Source organism: Lissotriton helveticus, chromosome 9 (assembly GCF_964261635.1).
Source record: "Lissotriton helveticus chromosome 9, aLisHel1.1, whole genome shotgun sequence".
Taxonomy (NCBI): Eukaryota; Metazoa; Chordata; class Amphibia; order Caudata; family Salamandridae; genus Lissotriton; species Lissotriton helveticus.
Genome location: NC_136070.1, coordinates 613,083,789 through 613,108,760, shown reverse-complemented (window position 1 = coordinate 613,108,760; position 24,972 = coordinate 613,083,789). Strand labels below are relative to the sequence as shown.

The 24,972-nt window shown below is 42.6% G+C and overlaps 1 protein-coding gene across 1 annotated transcript in view; it reads left to right on the top strand.

Moving 5' to 3' along the window:
* Positions 1 to 24,972, top strand: part of LOC144781680 (uncharacterized) — a 253,397-nt gene that overhangs the window by 183,161 nt on the left and 45,264 nt on the right. Inside the window, exon 4 of the mRNA XM_078660653.1 lies at positions 22,613 to 22,739. Coding sequence (XP_078516779.1) covers positions 22,613 to 22,739 — 127 coding nt within the window. The remainder of the gene's footprint in view (positions 1 to 22,612; positions 22,740 to 24,972) is intronic.

Here is a 24,972-nt window from a genome sequence, read left to right as displayed (position 1 = left end):
ACCCTCTAAGGTCCACGTCAACCCAGGATGGGTTCCATCATAACCTACTTAGGCCCTTGTTGCAAGTCGGGCCCATCAGTATCCCTGTGGAATACCGCCTTGTACACAGAGTCGGACTGGCCTATAAGGCAATCTATAAATGCCAGAAGGGCTGGTCAGACAGCTCAGCTTGTGGGTCTGTTTTGGGGGGCTTATGTGCCTATAAAATCAACAATAACAATTATGAGAAACATTGTGCAGTAGCTGTCTTTCTCTGAACCATCCTGGTCAGTAGAGTGGCTGAACCATTGGTCAGCAGCCCTAGGACTGGCCTCTGAAGCATGAAAGTCTGCATCAATGCCTTTTAGCAGAGACCTTCATATGGTCGCCCAGGGCGAGGGGCAATTCTGGGATAAATTGTAAAGATTAAGCATATGGTGACAAAATAAATCAATCAATCTGCAGATTTGTAAAGGGCACAGCTGCCAAAAGGTGTCTGTCTCAGCACTCAGACACAAGATAGGAATCAACAGTCCGCCAGGCATATTAATCCATGTCAAGAAGCCAAGTCTTCAGCTGAGTTCTAAAGAAGTTCTCCTTCTCCCGGCGCCGCAGGGCAGGAGGAGCTTCAAGGCAGATGTAACGCAACTGTATGACTAATAGACTGATGCCTTAGAAGCCAAGGAACCCAATTTACTCAGCAGCTGTTCTTCAAACAGAAGTCAATGGAAAAAGTCAAGAATTGGTGAAACAATCTAATTTCCAAACACCTTTGTGTGGCTCAGTGGAATGTTGACTCTAAAGACCTACATATGATTTTTGACACACCAACGAATGAGGCACGACCCTCATTAGTGTGATGTCTGCACATAGCTTAACAGTATATCCACAGACAAAACAGGTTGAATTTGCTTTGATGGAGATAGGGAAGTTGAACTTGAGCCTGAAAAGGTTTTTAGCACACAAGCCTGTAATGATATAGGTCTGATTGCTCAGTAGGCCAGGTCTGGTGGCTCACTGTGGACTAATGCATCCACTGCAGGAATCTTTGTTTGACCGCCAGGTCACAGATTCGAATCTCAGCAGGTCAACTCAGCCTTTCATCCTTCCAAAGTCTATAAAATGAGTACCATTGAGTTTGGTAACGATAAACATCTGCTATTTCAGCACCAAGATACCCTCAGGGTGAATGTACACTTTACAGATACACTTGTTAAAGATAGCTTTTTTTCTGATACATTGTGCACTGGGAACAAGAGCAGGAAACTATCCCATCCATTGCTAGACTGGATAACCAATATAGTGCATGTCGATGCCTACTTCCAGATTCAAAAATAGAGGAATATCTTTTCTTGCTAGAATTCAGTCTTAAGGAGGTAGTGGCCATCCAAGGCTTCATAATTCCGAAGCAAGACTCACAGTGGTCTGCCTCAGAAGCCACTCTCTAATAAAGTAGCTTTTTGCCACATACTGATGGACAGAGACTACGCAACCTATAGCTAGATATCCTAGCTGCAACCTGTAGAGATTGAAAAAGAAATTCTGAACGGTATCAAACCCTGGGGGACCCCTCAAATCGGGGACAAAAACCCACCTGAACAGGCTGAAATATATCCTACAGAATAACTATCAGGAGAGACTTCAAGAACATACCCCCTCAGGTATAGGAAGAAAGACAGATTAGAGTGGAGTGACCCACCATCCAGTGTCACAAACAGGCCAGAGATTCAAGAGCACAAGCAGACAGGTTTCCATTCATTCCACACCATTCACAACCTGAAGTATGTCACCAACTGACTTCATAGTGATCATCTTGGTACTCATTTGAGTCTGAAAACTAGATTTATGTGTAAGCAAAAGATCTCAGCGATCAATTTGCACCTGAATCTGTACAGCTACAGCTTTTACAATAACCTTGACAGGAAGCAGAAAGCTGATAATTGGATGAAAATTGTCAAACAAGAACTTAGCCAATCTTGGCCTTTTCGGTAATGATGATATGGCTATCTTGAGATGCTCCTGAATCCCTTTGTAAGAGAAAAAAAGCAAAAGCCAGAGAGTGCTTAAAGACCCACAGTTTCACACTCTGTTTTCAGTCAATTTAATGGACAGCGTTAGTGCTGGGTCACGTAATTTTAGTAACGGCTTCTTCGAACTTGCTGTCAGGGACATTTTCGCTGAACGTTTTTTAATCTAACTGCATGGCTTTAACTCATTTTTCTCAGGTTTTACTATTGAACATTCAGCGGCACTGTATGCGACATCAGCGTATAGAAAATATTGTTCTTAATCTGGCCCCTGTTTTAGTAATACTAATTGTACATGTTTTTACCAGGAATTTGGTATGCTGGTTCTCCGTCAATTCTTCCATTTTAAAAAGACAGAGTTTCATGATGAGACTTCTTGGTCAATGATACCATATTAGATAGGTGCATGTAAGTTACATCCTGGTGTGCGGTGATGTCATAATCTCCTAGTATCTCCAGACTGAAGTTAAATAGTACTAATAGCTATACCAACCTCTGAGGCAATCCAGGCACACAAGGGCAAATATTGGATCTCAAGTACTCCACAATCCTCCTTTCACCGAGATAGTATGGATCAGTGGCTGAGGTCAAAAGTGTTTAATGCTTCTGAGAGATCAAAAATGCCAATGTATCCCTCTAGCAAGACTTAACCGCAGAAGCAAGCCACATGCTGGTAATGTGAACATTCACAATTTCGTTTGAATCAGTGTGTGGATTTATTATTGGAGTTTGAACCTCGGCACGGGCAACAAAGCTTTCCATCTTTTCAGGATTGATACATCCCGTCGCACTTCTATATTATCCCTTTACCCTCTACGCGCCTTGAACCAACGGATGTAACTTGTAATTGACGTCTCTTCTGTAACAATGTGTAACTTGTAACCTATGTAACTCTCCTCATGTAAAGCGCTCTGATACCTCCGGGTCTAGCCATCGCTATATAAAACTCAAGTTAATAAATAAATAAATAAAATTAATTTATCACTACTAAATTAGGCAATAGTGCTTGGTGTTATTTACAGCAGCACATTGAAAAACCAAACACTGTGATATGGACTGCTGAATAAACTAAATAAAAGCTTACGGGTGGCGTCACCTGGACACCAGCAGCAATATGCTAAAGGCGTATCCATATCCATGATATGCTACTGGAGGCTAGGAAGGAGGGTGATCTCTCTCACTTGATCTGTGCACCGCTGGTATATTTCTACTACATAAACTGGGCAAGTTGATTGAAGAGTGTACATCTTATAGCTCACATACTTACTCAGCGGGAGACAAAAGACTTACAAAGGTTCTGTCCCGACCATCTGTAGCCAGCGGTAATTTTCCTGATCCAAAGGTTCAGAAGGCGTTTAGGACGAGCAGGGAAACAAGACACTGCCTGCAATGTTGCAATGGCTTCCTGATGGTGCCAAAGCGTCACTCGACTGGCAGTACTCCTGCTGTTAAATGCTGGAAAGGTCTTTGATTCAATAGAATGGCCATTATTGATGGCTGTTCTGGAGTGAATGGGCTACGGGGCCTTCAATTCTATCCTGGGTCTCACTGGGTTATACACACACCTCAGAACACTAGAGAGGGTCAATGAGGTGATGTCAGAGTCATTTCTGCAGGGCCGTGGCAGAAGGAAGGGATCCTTTGGCCCCATTCCTCTCCGGTCTTGCAATCGTACTCTTGGTGTGCGGTGTCAGTCACAATACCTTGCTGAGAGGACTGTAATGAAATCATAACTGGGAGGACGTCCTCTCTCTGTATGTTGATGATGTGCCCCTATAACTGGCGAGCCAAGTGGCGTCCATCAACAAAATCCTTGACACTGTTACTACTATATATGGCCACTTCACAAGGCCTACATATAAATTGGACCAAGTCAACATGTTTTCCTCTCAGAGAATGGTCCCACTGGAAATATGTCTCTCACCCCCCTCCCCCCACCTCCCACCCCCCAACAAAGGCTTTCCATACCTGGGCATTTTTTTTATAACTAAAGATATGGAAATGTTTCTGGAAACTACTCTGAAGACCCCACAAGATTTGGAGAGGATGGATCTTACAGCAGGAAGCTCCCACTCCCACTCTCATGGGTAAGGTGACCCTGTACAAAATGATCAGTCTTCCTAGAATTGTATACATAGTCCAAAACATGTCGTTCTGGATATCCAGGAAATACCTTGTCAAGCTAGCTTGGTTCAAGCTTTGCCAAGGAAGGAGGAGGCTGCAAGGATTTCAGTAGCCACCCTCAGCTTGGGGAATAGGAGGGGGGGATTGTGCTGCCCCATAAGCAAAGTGACAACTGGGACTCACAACTGGTGATTATCAATGAGTGGGTCTTAAAATCCCAACATAAAACATCCTTGATGGCAATCCGACATGCCATAAGCTCGAAAGGGATCTTAGTGTTATTTATAATGGAAAAGTCCTGAAAGCTAGGCCAGAGATTAGCTTTGTGGTAGTGAAGACCTGGTACCTTGGTGCCTGAGTTTATAGGGTCGTATGATGTCCCAACTGTAGAAATGGCATTATGTGACTCTGTGTTTGTACGTGACTTGCACATGCTTCAGTGGTTCATGCAATAGGATATAATAGGCGTATCAAAAATATATGGGGGTCAGATTTTCTCAAGTCATATGTGGATATGAGTGAAGAATTTGACCCTGCCTGTATACAATTTTGTTTAGATACGTGCAGATCAAACATGCATTCCACAAATATAAACACTAGGGGTAGAATGTTCAGGAGTAATTCCTATTAGAATTAAGAGCTCTGTCACTTTTCTTTGAGAGCTTGGTCATCTCTGATATATACAATGTTGGTCAACAAATAACAAAATAATTTACATTCACTCAGGTAGAGGTGGATGAGAGATGTGGGTCCAATGGAAGATGATGAATCGACAGAGGCCCATATGTTCCAAGAAAAGTGCTTATCAGGTCTAGGTTTAGACTCACTCTGGAAAAGCTAATACATTGAGACATTACGCAAGGTTTGGCTTACTCACTGACAAGAGTTGTTAGAAAGGATGTGGTTACGTAGGGCAGTTTGCCCACGTAATGTGGGAATGCCCCCGCATGCAAGTGTTTTGGGAATGGATGAAGACAGGCATGTCAGATGTGCTGGGCGCTTCCTTCGACTGTTCCACTAATTTAATCTTGCTGGGCATGTAGGGATATGACACTGTTTCAAAATACAGCAAGATCTTTAGTAGCATGGCATTGATGGTTGCCAAGAGAGATACTATATGACTGTCGGGCAATAGATTGACCCCGTCATATAATAATCGGTATAAAAACATATTCTGGTGTATGATGATGGAAAAAGCCTCATGTATCAAACTCTGGGTTTTCTCAGAAAATAGAGAAAATGTAGGGCCCATGAAGAGAACATTGCGGTGCGACTTGCATGGGCCAGTAAAGATGATTATTATTTTTAGTAGCAGTAGTAGTACTAGTAGTAATAGTAGTAGTAATGGGATTAGAAGTAGTAATATCTTTTTTCCATAGACCAGAAATATTTTGGCAATGAGGTTTGCATTTTCTTATACATCTAGCATTTTGGTGTGGTTTCTTTTGTTCTTGAATCATATGTGACTAAAAGAAATGTATATAGTAAAAACAAAATATCCATTCAGCAACAGAATACGTTATGTGCAGTCTCTTGTTTTTTTGGTTTCTCAACCAGGTGTTACGGTCTAATTTAAGGTGGACCACCCTCATTTGGGGCATCAGTTAGGACACAATTCATTTAAGTTGGGGATTTGAATAGTGATAACCCAGCCCATAGAGACACTCCTCAAGCAAACCCTTTGAATTTAGCCTAACTCCAGAACCAAAGCCTAACTATCCATTCCCTAATCCTGAACCTTTTGTGGGTTGGCCTATACCTAAACCTCTCTGCATATGCCTAAACCTGTAAGGTGAATCTTAAAATCATATTATAAGCCTAAACACCTAACCTTCACTTTTAACTTATCCATTAGGCTTATGCCTAAATCCTTAACCATTAATCCTTGAACAAACTGGTAACTCATATGCGAATAGTATACATTTAAACAAAGTCCAAAGGAGCAACATTCAAGTTATTCCAGTTAAGGTAGTCCAAGCCTACCATGCCTTTGTCTTAGCTTGTAAGTACACAAATTGCCGGCCACACACTTACTCAAATCCTCTATTTTTGAGGGAACAAACCATAAGAGACTACCTGGTTCGTTCGGGTATATCACTCAAACCCTTTTATTATTTGTTTGTTTTTTGTCTTTTTTTAAAGTATTGATGTATGAAAGGGACACCTTATCGTTTTGTACACCTTATATACAATTATTTACAATTCGCGATTATTTACAACACAAAAACATACACATACACATAACTAGTTGTATTATACAAAGTGAATTGCTCTGATATACATACACTCAAATATTCATACTATGAAGAAAAAATCATATGTAATTCCATAAAGACCAGAGTCAAAAGTATAAACTTGATGACAATCATAAATCAATGAACTACAGTTGAATGTAGACAGTTCAAATAAGGAAAAATAGACTCCAAATTAATTCATTCAGTCCATTCAACCAATAAATGGCTAATCTTTTTACGCCAACGCGTTTCGAATCCGGTATGTCAACTCTACGGATTCTCATCAGGGCTCTGTCTTAATACGGGATATCTGCAAGTGTATAAAATAAGACTTGTTTTAGCTACATTTTTGACAGTTGTTTAGGTTCCGACTACATTTAACTCGGATTCCTCGTATTACCTGTTGAACCAGCAGCCGCCGGTCAAGGGTAAGGTATTAGTTCTGACTGAGTTTCTATTCTTTTCGGGATCTAAAAACAAACGCAGGTATCATGACCTGTTCTTGCTCACTTTTTAAGACCAGAATGGGGCACATATGTTATTAACATACCTTACTGGATCATGCTCGTGATCCTACGTTTCCACCAAATGGGAGTTAATTTTCAGTCTTGTATTACAGCCTGAAAATAATGAGAATAACGTTTTACGCGCTTTTTATGCACAGACGGAGAGAGTATGGCACTCGTTGCTCTACTCGGCATACCTGCTCTGAGGGATTCCTCGCTTGGGCTGTTCGTGTGCTAATCGGTTGCAGCGGTAAACGCTTTCTGACCATGTGGGCACCGCTTTCCTCAATCCTTATTATTTGCGCTCGCTTTCCCTAGAGGAAATGACAGCGTTTTATTAGGTATCAGGGGCTACTGCAATATTAGTGACAAATCGAACCCATGTTAGCTCTAGACTTACTTGAAAAAGCTGTGACTCGGCATCTAGCTCTCATTCACTTAGTTTGGCAGCCATGTTGTAACATGGCTTTAGACCTACTTATAGCTACTTACTTGGCGGCCATCTTAGAGTGGGGTCGCTAAAGAAAGCTCTCATTCACTTAGTTTGGCAGCCATGTTGTAACGTGGTTTTTGACCGACTTAAAGCTACTTGCTTGGCGGACATTTTAGAGTTGGGTCGCTAGAGAAGGCTATCATTTAGATGTGAAAAAAAGTGAATTTAAACCACATATGAGAACATACGCGCATTCACCATCGACCCTTTCTTTTAGATGCACTTTCCTAAGTAAAGCTCACACTCTAGATATTTCAGAAAGCGAGTTAAGCCCGCTGAGTGCGCTATTAAACTTAAGTATAAGGTAGGCCTCTTTTTTTAGGAGAAGTTTATCATGGTCGATGGATCTAGACTGTTGCAGAACATATAGAACAACAGTCTAGATCCTAATATTGCAGTAGCCCCTGATACCTAATAAAACGCTGTCATTTCCTCTAGGGAAAGCCGCTGCAACCGATTAGCACACGAACAGCCAATTTGGTGGAAACGTAGGATCACGAGCATGATCCAGTAAGGTATGTTAATAACATATGTGCCCCATTCTGGTCTTAAAAAGTGAGCAAGAACAGGTCATGATACCTGCGTTTGTTTTTAGATCCCGAAAAGAAAAGAAACTCAGTCAGAACTAATACCTTACCCTTGACCGGCGGCTGCTGGTTCAACAGGTAATATGAGGAATCCGAGTTAAATGTAGTCGGAAGCTAAACAACTGTCAAAAATGTAGCTAAAACAAGTCTTATTTTAAACACTTGCAGATATCCCGTATTAAGACAGAGCCCTGATGAGAATCCGTAGAGTTGACATACCGGATTCGAAACGCGTTGGCGTAAAAAGATTAGCCATTTATTGGTTGAATGGACTGAATGAATTAATTTGGAGTCTATTTTTCCTTATTTGAACTGTCTACATTCAACTGTAGTTCATTGATTTATGATTGTCATCAAGTTTATACTTTTGACTCTGGTCTTTATGGAATTACGGATGATTTTTTCTTCATAGTATGAATATTTGAGTGTATATATATATCAGAGCAATTCACTTTGTATAATACAACTAGTTATGTGTATGTGTATGTTTTTGTGTTGTAAATAATCGCGAATTGTAAATAATTGTATATAAGGTGTACAAAACGATAAGGTGTCCCTTTCATACATCAATACTTTAAAAAAAGACAAAAAACAAACAAATAATAAAAGGGTTTGAGTGATATACCCGAACGAACCAGGAAGTCTCTTATGGTTTGTTCCCTCAAAAATAGAGGATTTGAGTAAGTGTGTGGCCGGCAATTTGTGTACTTAGAATTTATATTAATGGTCCAGCTAGCCCCACGTCCCTGGACCTGACTCCCCCATTCTTCAAAAATTTGTCTTAGCTTGGGCATGTGTAATAGAAAAAAGATGCAGAGTTCTTTGCCACTAGTATAAATCTGTACCGAAATGGGGACCAGGGGATGAAGGAACATTGATGATACATCCGCAGCACTACTTAAAGTTCTTGTAAATCCTCAACATCAAATGTAGCGATCTTTAGTTCCGAGATCTAGAGTGCCTGAATGTTGAGCACCTCGACATAGACCGGGTGAGGGAGCGTCAGAGTGGCAACTTGTTTGCCATGTTAAAGTTAATAGATGAGGAGGCCTAGTGTTCAGATTGTGCCTGTGAGCCTTGAGGCTGACCTCCTCCCACGTTTAAGCCTCTGGTAGGGCATTAATGGAGTGAGAATCTGGACAGCAGATAACATTTAAGTCATGCTCATCCATCCAGGTTTTTTAGGGGGGGTGAGAAAATATATGAAGTTGCTACATTCCATCTTCTCCGGGCACCTGTTCCATAGCTTGCTTCACGGACATCTGCAAAACTGCCTTTAAAAATGTAACTCAGTGTGCATGCCTGTTCTTTTTAGGGCTCGGACTCCTCCCCACTGAAAGTGGGAGGAGTTTGAGAACTAATGTTAAAGAAGAAAAAAAAGAAGTATCTCCTAGGGCCTTGGCGAGAGGAATTCCACACATTCCTTAGAGTTTTCTGTCATCTGGCCAGTGATTCGTCTTCCTTGTGTTTTCGTTTTAATAGGCTTGAAGTGATAGGGTAAATGTAGTTTTGTTCCGCCATTTTGGGCATATTTCGTTCGTGCTCGCGCAAAGAAGTACATAAATTATAATTAGGAGCTGTCAGGGTGCCTCCGTTAGTGAATCCAGATGGCCGGGCGCGTTCACAATTCTGCAGCGCTCAGCGCGCAGCTTCCTTGTTCTTGCATGTTATGACTACGTTGCGTTGTATGACTAAATGGGGATACGGTAATGGCGCCGCTTTAATTTCTTTCGTATGTCACTGAGGTCCAGACATGCCGATCATTGCGGTGGTCTCCGGGGCTTGTTTACATTTGGGCACTGGAAATACGGGGTACGAAGCAGAGTCGTCATTTAATCAGGACTTGTCATTTGCTGGTTTGTGCACACCGTTGCAGCTTCTGCCGCTCTCAGAGCTCTCTATCTTTGTCGAAGTTTAAACCCTGCTTCCTCCGTTTGTGTGTCTTTTACTTGCCGCGGGTTGTGTGCAGAATTACGCTGCAGCTGATGTCCAGAAGAAAGCGGAAAGAAAACTGCGGCGCATCGCTGCTCTCCGGCTGATTGGCTATATTATATATTTATAACGCCCAAGAATTGCTCTTTCTCTGTATTCGTTCCTGCGGTATTTTTAGGCGAACATAATAGTTTCATGCATGGAGGGTAAACATTAATTTTAATCTGAGTGATGTCATCTGCGTATAACAAGACTAGAGGCAACGACCCCCTTGTGATGATTTATCGAAGCGCCTCTCACATTTCGATGCTCGGCTCTTTAGATGCTTAATGCTTAATGCGAAGTTTACCGAATGTCCAGTACAATTTACTTTTCCGTGCAGAATGTTTAATATATTATTAAAATGTTATTCACAACTTTTGGATTCATAATCATGCCGCATTCTAGGCGGGAATGCCAGGCTGGGAAGCACAACTAAGGGAGGCGGTGGCCTCCTTCCAGACCGCGCGCCCCTCCCTTGCACCCAGGGGCGGGCTCGCGCTCCTTGCCGTGGTCACCCCCGCCTTGCCAGAGATGAGTTCCAGCTGTCTGCCTGGGGTTCCGCGCTGCACATCTCTCGCGTGCCCTTTCTCATGCTCTGATGTCACGTGCTCCCCGTAGATCGGGCACCCTTCCGATTCTGGGCAAAGGGCCGGGCCTCTTTCCTTTCCAAGATTGCCGAAATTCAACGGGAAACTACGGGATCCAGCCAGTGGGCATCTCGGGCCGACATTGGTGCCACCCGGGTGCTGCTGCAGCTCTCCGGTGCATCGTGGGATTTGTAGTGTAACACTTCCTCTTTACCCTGCTCCTAATCCCCATTAGTCACCTAGTGTCAGTTCTCCCTTCTGTGCCTGTTCCCACACAAGCTTGCATCTTTCCTGTTCTTCTCTCCTGTAGTCTTACGTCTCTCGTTCTCGGTACCTTCTGGGAAGGAAAATTAATAAATAAGACATACCATTCTATTCTGTATACCACGAACATGCCTGGAGATAATGTGTTCGGGTTTATGCTGTAAAAATAGCATTTGCCTGCAGTTATAGTTGGACCAGCTTGGAGGTCGGCCGCTCTAGCTGTTAAGCCACATCCTCTCGTCTGCCTGTTAAGAAACGTTAATATTTTTTTGGACCTGTCTGTCTACGCGTTTTTAGCCTTCAACTGAAGTCTGAAGCTTTTCTTTTTTTCCTCTCCCCTATAGCACACCAGTTTCTCTCTTTCGCTTTAAGCTCCTGTTCTGCAGAGCTTGGCGGCACGTGGAGCACAAAGAGCTTCTGTGATCTAACTTCTCTCCACTAACACTCTCCACTAACACTCTCCACTAACACTCTCCAATAACACTCTACTACCACTCTCCACTACCACTCTCCACTAACACTCTCCACTAACACTCTCCACTAACACTAACACTCTCCACTACCACTCTCCACTACCACTCTCCACTAACACTCTCCACTAACACTCTCCACTAACACTCTCCACTAACACTCTCCACTAACACTCTCCACTACCACTCTCCACTCTGCACTACCACTCTGCACTAACACTCTCCACTACCACTCTCCACTACCACTCTCCACTACCACTCTCCACTAACGCTCTCCACTAACACTCTCCACTAACACTCTCCACTAACGCTCTCCACTACCACTCTCCACTACCACTCTCCACTAACACTCTCCACTAACACTCTCCACTAACACTCTCCACTAACACTCTCCACTAACACTCTCCACTCTCCACTAACACTCTCCACTAACACTCTCCACTAACACTCTCCACTAACACTCTCCACTAACACTCTCCACTCTCCACTACCACTCTCCACTAACACTCTCCACTAACACTCTCCACTAACACTCTCCACTCTCCACTACCACTCTCCACTACCACTCTCCACTAACACTCTCCACTAACACTCTCCACTAACACTCTCCACTAACACTCTCCACTAACACTCTCCACTAACACTCTCCACTACCACTCACTACTACCACTCTCCACTACCACTCTCCACTACCACTCTCCACTACCACTCTCCACTACCACTCTCCACTAACACTCTCCACTACCACTCTCCACTACCAATTACCACTCTCCACTACCACTCTCCACTACCACTCTCCACTCTCCACTACCACTCTCCACTACCACTCTCCACTACCACTCTCCACTACCACTCTCCACTACCACTCTCCACTCTGCACTACCACTCTCCACTAACACTTTCCACTAACACTCTCCACTCTCCACTACCACTCTCAACTACCGATGACAGAGCACACTTACACGAAGGACATCACAGGCAGCAGCTGTGCAAGCTTGTTACACTCACAAGGATACCACAGGCAGCTGAGGTGCAAGCTTCTCCCACTCACAAGAAGGATATCACAAGCAGCAGCGGTGCAAGATTCCCTCACACACTCACAGCAGGTACTGTGCCAAGGCAGCAGCAGCAACAGAGCAAGAGTCCCTTATAAAGAACAGGCACAGCACAGAGATGCACAATGCAATCTTCTCATACTCACAGGCAGCAGCTGTGCAAGCTTCTCACACTCACAACAACGACATCACAGGCAGCAGCAGTGCAAGCTTCTTACACTCACAAGAAGGACATCACAGGCAGCAGCAGTTCAAGCTTCTTACACTCACAAGGAGACCACAGGCAGCAGAGGTGCAAGCTTCTCACACTCACAAGAAGGACAACACAGGCAGTAACGGTGCAATATTCTCACACTCACAATGAGATCACTGGCAGTACACACCACATGAACACACTCCATAACACATAGCAACAATACATTGGCATTTACAATGCCATTAGCTCAAACTCAAATAAATCCGAGCCCGATTGCATTTCTAATGCTTGTTTCTGTCTGTGGAGGACACGTTGATGGAAATCTCTTGAATGTGAAACTGTACTCTTTTGACACTATCTGTAAGGTCAGTCAATTTGAGGTTAGCTGCTCTCATTGCATGAAAAAATCATTCTGCTTGCTTTCCTCTGGCAGAGCCTGCTCTGATGGGCATCCCCTGTCAAAACCTGAGTTCATATTGCTTGATTGGCATGTTCTCTATGCCAGATATAGTTTCCAGTATTAGGGCAGCCCAAATATAGATTTACCACTACCAAAACTGGGCACATGCAAATCATATATTGATTGGCACTTTGAAATGCTGTGTTGTTGCTAATAGCCCAAAGATCTGGCAGTCTGACTGCCTAGGCTGTTTATTCTTTTTCACTGTTTAACCCAATTTGTCAACAAATAACTTTCACCATCTGAGAGCATGTCTGAAAGTATGGACTGGACATCAGCTAGCCCAAGCCAGGTGGGATACCTCATGACAGAAGAGCTAGACATTCCCTCATTGTAAAATCAACTAACACCAGGCTAATGTAAATAGCATGCTTGGACGAGACCATGGCTTCTGCCTCCTCTTGAAACCTTGTTGTCTCATCCACTATGCAGATTTCTGTAGACAATACATTCAGGATTTCAAAACATAAAACGGTTTTTGAAATAGCAGGCCTAGAAGTAGGCTTCATCCACATGTCTGCAATGTGATTATTGAAAGTGCATACTGTGAATAGCCACTTCCTGGGTAGTTTGGGAATTCAATCCAAAGTAGCAGCAGTATTAAAGAGAAATATGTAGGAGGTATGATCATCTGAAGGTATCGTTGGTACAGCTACATTTACCATACTTTTATGAAAAGTGCCCAAACTATTTATAGTCTGTAAATATAAAGAAATCTCTACCCCTACATCAACAGTGTAACCTCCCCTAATTTTACAACTTTCTTCTTTACTGCTGCCTCACAGTTTGATCACTCATTTCAGCTGTCTTAAATATCGCCATCACTGTGGCACGACCACCACCTTTAGGTTGGCTCTAATTCTGGCAGAGTCTGAAAGCATTTACTATCACTTCCCAATTTGCATCATGTTTCAAACCCAGTAACGTTGCCAGTAACTCAATGATCCCACTCAGGTAGAGCCTCACTGTCACATTATGTTGCAAACCACAGTATTCAAACATGAGAACCCCTGCACAGGTTATCCAAGGTTTCAGTTTTGCCTCTATTAGTCAAAGCCTCCACAGATCTGGACTCAAAAGACTTTGTAGCTTACAGCCCCACATCTACCTTTGTCACATGCCCCTCCAGAGCATAGACCCTTTTCTCAGTGCTGTCCATTGTCTGTTCCACTGCTAGCTCTCTGCTATCCCTAAAACAAAATTCATACATCTGTCAGTACCGTTTTAATTTAAGCTGTTTCTTGTCTTGAGTCTGTATGTAGGATATTGATGGAATGGCAACAGGGTCCTTTCTCGCTTTGTCATTGCCACCTCAGAAAGGAGATGGGAGGGCTTGTCCTCTTTTCTGGCATTTGACAACATCTACTCCCTACCTCCCTATGATGTGAAAATATTAATGTTGCCATTTTGTCTTTCCAACATGTTTAGTATAGGTTGTCAGTATCAGTGATCAAGGCACAGTGATCAAGGAGCTCAGTTGTCTTTGAGCAGAACAACCTCCTCCTCGATCTATAGTATAGGTAAAATAGGTAACAAAAAGCCCAGAGGTATATCACACCAGTGGGCTACTAGCAGTGTGGATCTACTCGATGCACTCTGGTGGGCTGAATACCCATCACAAATGATGTGTGGGCTCTAACCAGCAGCTGAAGGGGTAATGTCCTGCCTTCCCAGCTTGATTCTGCACCCATAGGCTCCTCCCTTGTAGCTGTTACTTCGTGCAGCAACTCCGATTATGCCTTGGCGTCTTACGTGGTATGCCTCCCGGTGTCCCCATCTCGGCACAGGCCACTTATGTCTCACAAGATGTAGCCCTGCTTACCATTACAGTCACTGTTTCAACTCTGAAGCAGAGCACTTCTCCATCCGAAGAACCTCGCCATCTGGGAATCCCAGCTGGACCCGCCCTCCTTTCCTGTAGTTTAGGTACCAACAGTAAAAGCAGTATTTTAATTGACTAAATTTCCATAAGCTCATCTATAGAAGACCCCCTGATGCCTTTTTTCCAGAAATAATTGTGTATTTCTCTAGTGTCGAAGCTTTCATAGATTCACATGCTTGAATCTCCCCCGTCATCACGATGGGAGTCCCACTGTAGTTATAACAAGTAGTGCAAACAAAGCGTTACTCAGCAAAGTTCAAACAAGAGACATTTTTAACCAGTTCCACCATACCTCAGATTTCTTACCACATGTCATGTGAAGGGGAGCCTACCTCAGCTCTGCACAGTTCTTCAGTGTTCCAGTTGATATCCTTCAACTTTTGACCTCTAATTGAATTTCATTTGTCAGCAAGCCTGAGATAACATCTTGGCTGCTTGATTCTGATAAGAAGTATATTAAGTCAGAGGGGGGGTCTAAGAAATGCCTTGTAAGCCATGTAGATCTTGAGGAAAACTCAGATTATATACTGAGGATCCTCACAAAGAATGATTAAATTGCCATCATCATCTAAATAAGCCTAAAGGCTGCAAACACTGTTGCATTCTATGGATAAAACAATGAAGGATAGAGAAGCCCGATTTTTCCTATAGTTGCAGAAAAAGAAGGCCAAGGAAAACCCTCCATCTAAGGATGAAGGAGAGTAAACATCATCTCCTGTAAAGAAAAGGGCAAGACATGAGGAAAATAACTTGTCTTAAGAGTCTCTTAAGAAAATCTATAAGTCTAAGCACAGAGAAAAGACCCCGGAAATTGAATCTCAGAAAAAGAAGGATCTTTCATCATCTTTTGATGCAAGAGCAGGCCTGCCCCTTCATTGAAGAAATTCTCTTCTTCAGAGCAAAAAAAGACCTCAATGGATCCATTGTCAACCAAGCACACGTTGATAAAAAAAACATTGATGAAGCTGTCAACAAAGTACACGTCAATGACAACCACAACTTCAACGACTACAACATCGTCATCTTCGCCGAGATCCACAAGGATGACAACATCAGTGCCTACGAGACCGTTGATGACTATCCCGTCAATCAGTACAATATGGCCATCGATGGCAATATCCGTGACGGAAGATTCATCAGACCCAACCACCTACTTAAAGAACACGGCTCATCGTCAATAATATTAATGGCGGGTCCTTCGACGGGCCCAATGACGACACACACAAAAATGACCAATATCACAGAAGAAGGAATCTCAATTACTGTTCGTCCTGCTCGGACTTCATCAAGCAAAGTCTTTCCTCTACCACCAGCACATCTACTAGAAGTGGAGTCATTGGATGAGGAAGGCCCTTTTGGCCATGCATACAGGCCAACCCAGTGAAGTGCCTAGAAGATGACAACAGTAAGTACCTGGAGGGTAACTTCTAAATCCAACAAAAGCCTCAGGCAAAGGAGAGAGAGGCTTTGGAAGAGCAATACTCATATGATGATACTTATGACGACCAGGGTCATTACCAGAAAGTTATGATGGAGGCTCTAATCACATTAGTAAACAACATTCGTCAGGTGATGGCAGATTATTAGAAAAGGTTTTTGGAATCGGGTAGCCCTATACCACACCCACAAACGATTCCTGCTCCTCAGCATACTGTGTCTCCCCACACTCCTCATTTGCAATATCTATGAAGGAGCCCATCTGCTTAACAGAAACAAATGATGCCTCCAAGAACTTTGGCAACCATTCCAATTAACAACGAATATGTAGATTGTGATGATGGTGATGAACCTGAGGAAGCTGAAATTATCCATGATCAATCACCTAGCACAGGGGAAGAATGGGATGACTATGTCCCACCACTTTCAGTCCCTGCTACACTCCCACCAGCTAGTTCTCTGTCGACAATATCAGGGGGCGTCCATGCTTTTCTGGAGAGAGCGTCACAAAGGTTTGATCTCCCAGTGCCTGCAAAACAGATTAAATGTTTTTATATGATTTTAAAGACTTAGCAAGAAAATCAGTCAAGTCTATTACCTTAGTAGATTGATTATATATGGGTAGGAGGCTTAAAATGACGATAAACCAGGCTACTATAGTGGCAGTGATGTATTGTCTAGATAAAAATATATAAATTCCCAGAGACTATTGTAGCATTTCTAATTGAACATCAGTACCCGAACTCTGTAGTCATTCAGGCGGATCAAATGCAATCAAGAAATCCTTCTACTCCTTGCTGTACACCACATGATAAGGAGGAAAGACATTTAGATAGTGTGAGGAAAAGATTCTCCCCATGGCTGCTACGACCTTCAGGTCATCGATTGCATTGGCGATTCTTGAAAGGCACAACAGACAAATGTGGTCAGACTTGGAAGCCAACCTAGATTGTTTGCCTGAAGATAAACAAAAGGAAGCTAGGGTAATGGTGCAAGATGGAAAAAGTACATTAGGCAAAATTATTCATACAACTATGCACATTGCCTCTGCTTAAGTTCATCAAATTGTTGGGGTCAGCTGTCTTAAGACAAGAAAGTCAGCTTAAGGCAACTTCTTTTCAGCCTGAAGTTCAGGCGAAGATATTGGAAATGCCATACTACAGCGAGAATATATTTGACACGCATGTTGACGATGATCTCCAGGCTATAAAAACTTTGGGAGTACTACAAAAGCTTAAATTCCAACCTTTTTTTATGGCATTCAAGCAAGGGGGCTGTTCTTATATAGAAGAAATGTCCAGTTTTTTTCGATTTCAGGCCTATTCTCAATCGCAGCAGGGTAACTGCCAGCCATTCCTACAACAATACTGAATGCCACCTGCACCAGCCACCTGCAGTCAGACTGAAAGCTGAGCACAGAGGAGACGCGATTCTAGTTTCAACGGACACGAATATACGGCCTATCAAAGTCCCATTTTCTCTACATTGCGACTGGAACATGATTTTAAAATAAGTATAAAGATCGTTGGATACAGATATTCAGCAATGACTTCCACCGCGAAAATGCTAATTTGAATAATATTAGAAATCCAAGTCTTGCACTAAATAATAAGAATACATATATTTTAGAATAGTGTGCTCAGCACCTTCGATTCTGACTTTGAGGAAAAGATTATTCATACTACCTGTCTTTGATCCAGATAGACAAACAGGATTAAGTTTGATAACCCACAAATAAATTGATAATATTGAAGATCGTTATGTTACAGTGGTGACGAACTAAGAACAACTTAGGCCAAAAGATCACAATTCGTTGTTTTGGGGGAATCTAGAAGCTTTGAGAAAGTCACATGACGTGACGAAACACGTGTCGGCTGTTGTCATTTGTGGACCCGGAAGAGGAGGACACATAACTATCTCTAGTGTTGTACAAATACCCAATAATCTCTACTGATCGTGGATATTTCAAACTCCTTGTTAAATTTTATGCATGTTTGTCGATAATGAGATGATTTATATTTTGTTTGGAAATAAATTATCCATCTTTGTGAGAACCCAAAATTGTTGGTAGTCTGTGAACATTTGATTACATTTCATGATATATGTTCTATATATAACATGTACTGATTTAGACAAATTACAGTGGAGTGCTGGGATATTTCGTATATAAAAAGTTGTGTTACATAAGGAATGTCTTTGACATACCTTATGTTAGTGTGCACCTAGGTAGTAGGGTGCGTATATATACCGAGAGGCACCAAGCCCAAATGATAGTATATAAAGTGCAAATAATTTTGAAAACCCCCAAAATGTATGTCCTTATCTGATTGCAAATGTATATGAGGTGCGCTTCCGTTACATTACTACCATTGATATTGTACTAAAAAAAGACTTAACATCGATCACCGCCCAAATGACATCGGCTATGGCATGGTGAAGGCACACAGACAATGTCTCACAAGGCATGAGATTCATTTCTCACAACCTCAGTTCATAATGACCACGGAGGCATCCCTGGAAGGAATGGGAGCACACTTGTAAAACCTCGAAGTCTGCGGCAAATTGTCATTTCAGAAAGCAAAGATAAACTTGAACCTTTTAGAACTGAGAGCTAAAGCTTTAGGTCTTCAGTCCTTTTTCCCAAAATCAGGGCCGGATTGGGAACCAAAACCGGCCCTGGAAAACTGATCGGCCGGTCCCCCATGGGGGAAAGGGGGAGTGCGGCTGAGCTGTTTTCCAGGGCTGGTTTCGGCTGATTTTGTTACCGGAGGCTGATATTGCCGGCCCCGGTAACAAAAACAGCCCCAGGGGTCCAAAACCGACACCCACCCTGGCGGCCCACCGGGAAAACGGCCGGTGCCTGCTACAGCCAGTCCGGCCCTGCCCAAAATTCAGTAGTGCAGGCCTGTACCGACAATACTACTACAGTGTTTTATCTGAATAAACAGGGTAGAACAAAATCACGTCTGCTATCCAGAGGAGCTCTGAATATCTAGAGAAGGATACTTTCCATCTAATTGCACTAAGGTTGGAACATGTTTCCAGAATAAACAACCAGAGGGAGGTCTCTCTAAGTAGAACATCAAGAGAGTGTCATGAGTGGGAACTGGACCAACCACAAATATTGAAGATTTTCCACAAATGGGGAGTCCAAGCCTGGACTTATTTACAACAGCCCCCAAATGTTGATTCTACGCCAGCAGATACCCACAAAAAGGATTGCAGTGAAACACATTTCACATAACATTGACCGGGATATTTGCATATGCTGATACCCAGACACTTGAACAAAATGAAGAGAGATGCAGAAAGTACAGGTAATGGACAGAATGCTGCACAATGTCAAACCTTCACCCCAGTACAGAGATCTGAGCCTAAATCCATTGTTTTTGTTGTTCCCAATGCCATTCCAGTTTAAAGCCAGCCATATGCAAATCAGTCTTGACCCTGTACCCCATGGGAACAGTCTAGCAAGAACTGCCAGGCCAGGTTCTCCCTGGACAGTAAACAAGCATCCTGGGACCAGTTTCAAGGCATCACCCCCCCCCCAACCCCCCCCCCCCCCCCCATCAGCCAGGCTACCCTGACTCCAGTAGCATGGAGAGCACGGGACCCAAGTCTGGGCATTCCCATTAGGAACATGGTCAATACTCATTTGCATATGGCTGGGTCTGAACTGGAAACGTTTCAGTGCTCGGTCCATCATCCTTTTGTGTTTGCGCTGTTCACCCTTAGTTGGCAGGGTATGCCCAGACTTGGGTTTCTTGCTCACTTTACCACTGGATTCAAGGGATCCTGGCAGATGAGGGATGTTACTGCAAAACCGGTACCAGGCTTGTTTCCGGTCCAGGGAAGACCTGGCTTGGCAGTTCGGGCAGGACTGTTCCCATTAGCAACAGGACCAAGACTGGTTTGCATATGGCTCGGTCTGGACTGGGGTGGCGAAGTGACCTAAAGAACGATGATGGATTCAACCCAGATCTGTGACTGCGTAGTTAGTGTCTGAAAAGTTTCAGTGCTCCGTCCATCATCACTTTATGTTTGCACAAAATGAAGAGCGAGCAATCTCATTTAATTTTCATGGCTTCAACCTGGCCAAGACAATTCAGGTACACAGACCTGCTTCTCCTATCAGAGCACCATCTTATTCCCCTCAGGCCAGTGCCAGGATGCTTAACGATGACAAGGGCCAAGTTGTTCATCCAATACCGGAATCTCAATTTATGGGCTTGGCTCCACACTACAACGAATACCGTCTCTTCGATATCTTTCAGGATTGTAGAGAAATTCTGGCCAAGCCAGAGCTGAAACGAAAAATAAGACTTACAGAGCACAGTGGACTTTTTCTGCATATGATGCTCCCATTTAAAATTTTCACCCAACTAGGTTCTGCCGTACTTGCTACACCTGGCACATTCAGGCCTTTTCCAGGTCCACCTAAAGGCAATTTTACCATTTTGTAGATCATTACATCGAAATTGGTTGTGATCTAAGAGGCTAATTAAATAATTTCTTAGGGGGCTCTTTAGAGCTTTCCCTCCGAATATGAAGCCTCCTAATGCTCGGCCGTTGAATACGGTGCTACCGCAAATTAATCAGATGTCCATTTGAACCTATTTGCAAGGCAGACATGAAACATATATCCTGGAAGTAGGCTTGTCTGCTATCCCTCACTTCTGGCAGAAGGGTCAGTGAATATTGTGCTTTTACAATAAATGAGCCCTGACTACAATTCAAAGATGACAGGGTTATTTGGAGGAGTACTTCTCATTTCAGCCCTAAAATTCCATCTAGCTTTCATCTCATTGAGCCGGTAATCCTAAAGACTTTCTTCAGAAATCCAGCCAATGCAGCGCAAGGAGCCCTTTATATCTTGGACGTCAGAACACACCTGAAGTACTATATAGAGAGGATTTAAACATTTAGGAATCAGACAACTCCTCATAGCCTTTGCACCTCCCATGAAAGGTTAAGCTCAATCAAGTAGCAGGATACCCCATTGGGTATTCACGGCTATTGTCTTCTGTCAGGAAAAGGCTGGACGTCCATTGAGAGGAAAGGTTAGAGTCTACGCCACAAGAAGTGTAGCTACATCTAAGACTCTGTCTGCTGGAGTGTTCGGACCAGACATATGCAGAGAGCTATATGGACTAACAGGCATACGTTTACCAGGCACAACAACCTGAACTCAACAACAAGAGGTGATGCAGCAGTGGGCAAGCAGTCCTTCACCATCTGTTACTGTGAGGTGAGCTTTCCTTTATATAAGAATAATAAAAAAAAATAATGATGGTAAGGTTTATTACCTTCGATTTGCACTTTCCACCTCCACATTTTAATATGTTAAAACTACTTGCTTTTCAGATTCAAGCATGTGAATTTATGAAAGATTGAATAGTGGCGAAAAAACAAGTTACTTACCTAAACACAGTGGTTCTCCATTTTTCATATCTTTCATAGATTTACACGCGACCCTCCATCCTTCCCGATAGGAGCTCACTACATTGACTACCTCATCTATATTACCTTTGCACCAGTGCTGAGAAATTTGAGGGATCGTGGCCCTTGAGGGGAAGAGTGCTTCAGGAAATGCTTTGTGATTGGTTGAAGTTTGGTTCTCATTAAAACGATGTGAATTGGTTAACAGTGTCACTTGTTTGACCTTTGCTATATACTGCTTTCCTTGCACTGCTTGTTAGTACTACCATGGGACTCTCACCCCAACAACAGGGAAAATAGAAGCATTTGAATGAATCTATGAAAGATATCAATACTGCAGAACCACAGTGTACAGGTAAGTAACTTGTTATTTCTTGTCTTTTGGCGTTATGTTTTTCGCCTTGGGAAATAGCGGTTATTCTAGCTAGCACGATATTTGAGTCAATTAGTTGACTGGTGCTAAAATGTTTGTACAACCTGCAATTCACATGTTAAACTACCATCAGGCTTACTCAGCATTTTATGTTTCCAAGGCTGATAATCTGAGTATCATTGAATTGAGTAGTAGTAACCCATGTGATGTACATTGCTACAAAATGGCAAACTGTGATAGCACGCATTATTATTATTAGCTGTAGTAGTTGTTGTTGCAGTAGCATTTTTATTACTATTATCAGTAGTATTGTTATTTGTATTATCAATATTACCATAGGAGGGAAGGTCAGAAAAAAATGAATGTGCAGGCTATATACTGGCCAATTACACTGCAGGTGAATGCTGTTCTTTTTATATGAAACTCAATCTCTGGGTGAAATGAAGGGCGTAACCTGCACCTGCGTCTATTGGAAACATATCATACTATTAATTTGTGTGTGTATCTGTTTTATTTGTATCTCAGACAAGCTGCATGCCTTTTTAAATCCTTGATGGATCGGAAACACACTTTCAACCTGAGGACAAAATGGGCAGAGTCCTATTCCCAGAAGGCTTACATGGAAGTCCTTCATATAGACCAAACCAGTAAGGTGAGTAGCTTGTTGGTGACTGGATAGAGAAATTCGTGCCCATGTCCATAGTGAACTGCACAGCCAGTCTTGTTCTTTTATTTGCATTCTGGTCTACTGAGCTATAGCTTGAGAACAGGAGAAACAAAACTGTAAGTACCATACTACAAAGAAATACAGGCAATAAATGAAAGGGTCTTGTTAGTTATTGATGGGTTTAGGCACTCAATACGTCATCCTACATGGACTCTCACCGATGCATGTATCAGTTCATCCATTCATTCACCAACTGGCTTATTTTTGCATTTATCTTCTTACTCATCCACACAAAAAAATTCAACTACACATGCAGGATAAAAATAGAAAAGAGAAACATGTTGCTGCCTAAATGTGGTACCCATATGCTTCCACTAACACATACAATTTAACATAGCAAAGGTTGGCCATCTTGTAGTGGATTGTTGTTTTAAAATATGTCTGCCACATTTAGAACCAACACGTGTGCTGTCTTGAAATAGTGAAACAGTACAATATGGATAATTCCCTTAATTTCTGTGACGCCCATCTGCTTTGGAGGCAATGGCTGTCTGGAATGCATCACACTGCAGATTAAATAAGCGGCAAGTAGTAGGCAGCCCGTTTGCAGTGTCGGAGAAGCTGTAGTATGCTCTAAAAAAATGAAAATAGAAAGAGGAGAAGGAAAGAAATAAAAAGGGACATATAAAAGGAGAAAATGGAAAACTAAAGGACTGTTCCCGCGGTCCTGACAATGAATCGCTCACATTTATAGGCAGATGTGTACATGTGATCAGACAAATGCCATGACTCACATGTAGACCTGAGTGAAAATTTAATTACACCGAAGAAAGTCATAAAATTTCCAAATTTCATGTAATGCGAAATTTATGAAATTCATAAAAGTTACGCATCATGCAATTTTGCAATATTTTTGTTTTACACCAGTGAGCATCTTGCCTCAAAAAGTCTTGCGGGATACCAGTGGTTTACATAGAAAATTTCTTGTTAAGACATTTAGCACAAGATTTTGCAAAAGACAACCATCAGGCAGAGTAATACAATTAAAAATATATGCAAAATTACAAATGGCAAATCAAGATACTATATCTCCTACGAGAAGGATTATCACAGTAAAAATCCTCTATTCCACGGTTTGCCAGATGGGGTAACCAGCAACAAAACCCGTGCCTACTATGGTAATCTGACATATTTCATGTGACAAAATACCGCTCAGCAGTCTATAATAAATAATAATCCACCTTTAAATGCCTATTGACTTAAACATATGCTTTTCACAGTGTATTTTTTTAAAACAAGTTTTATTGAGTTTTACAAGCTCATATAAATATGCAGTACATTATTCGTCATAAACAATATTGGGACTTATCGCTGTGCACAATAATTGTAATATTTTTGGCAGTACATGGTGGGTACTGTATAACATTAGCATAGTGATGCATGAAAGTATGTAGTGATGCGTTTAGTCTACAAGGTGTAATGTACCAGAAAGAGAGAAATATAGTAACAGAACATGTGAAAACAAACTATGGCAGGCCGGGTCCTATTGTTTAACCCGGTGACCGCGGCGCAAATTCCGCCGCGGTGCAGGTGAATTAATCAGTGGGCGCACACACCCACTGTGAGGATGTATGGAACGGGTTAAAGAAGGCAAGTGGAAACATGTTGTGGAGGCCAAGGCTAGATCCTTTGTATTCGCTCTGATGCTAGGTGAGCCAGATGGAGTATCTTATGTCGGATGTATTGGAGCCGGGCATTCCAGAAACTTTTGTGTATGAGGGAGGCAGGGTGCTCCCACTCCAGTGTGAGGGGGCATCCAATATCCTCCTTTCAAGTGACACGGAATGTAGACAGGGGTGGCTGCGTTTGATCTGGGATGGCCTTGACAAGCCAGGTGATCAGTCTTCTGCCTACTCAAACTGTGCACATTATTCGGGTCAGATGGGGCGGAGGTTTTTAATGCCACAAATGAGTTATAGCTTTCGCAGTGAGGTGTCTGTGGGTCACAAATTGTCACTCTGGGAGGTCAATTTTTCCATCCATGAATCTCAGGGTATCAAAGCTCCGTGGAACAGGTTCCCTGTGCAAGTGATCCCAGCATTATCCTGTGTTAACCAGTCGGGGACAGCATTAATCGTGGGTGTCACTCGGGGAGGAGGGTGTTTAATTTAATAATAAATAGAAAACATACCTATCCGCCAGCCGGGTCCCTCGTTTT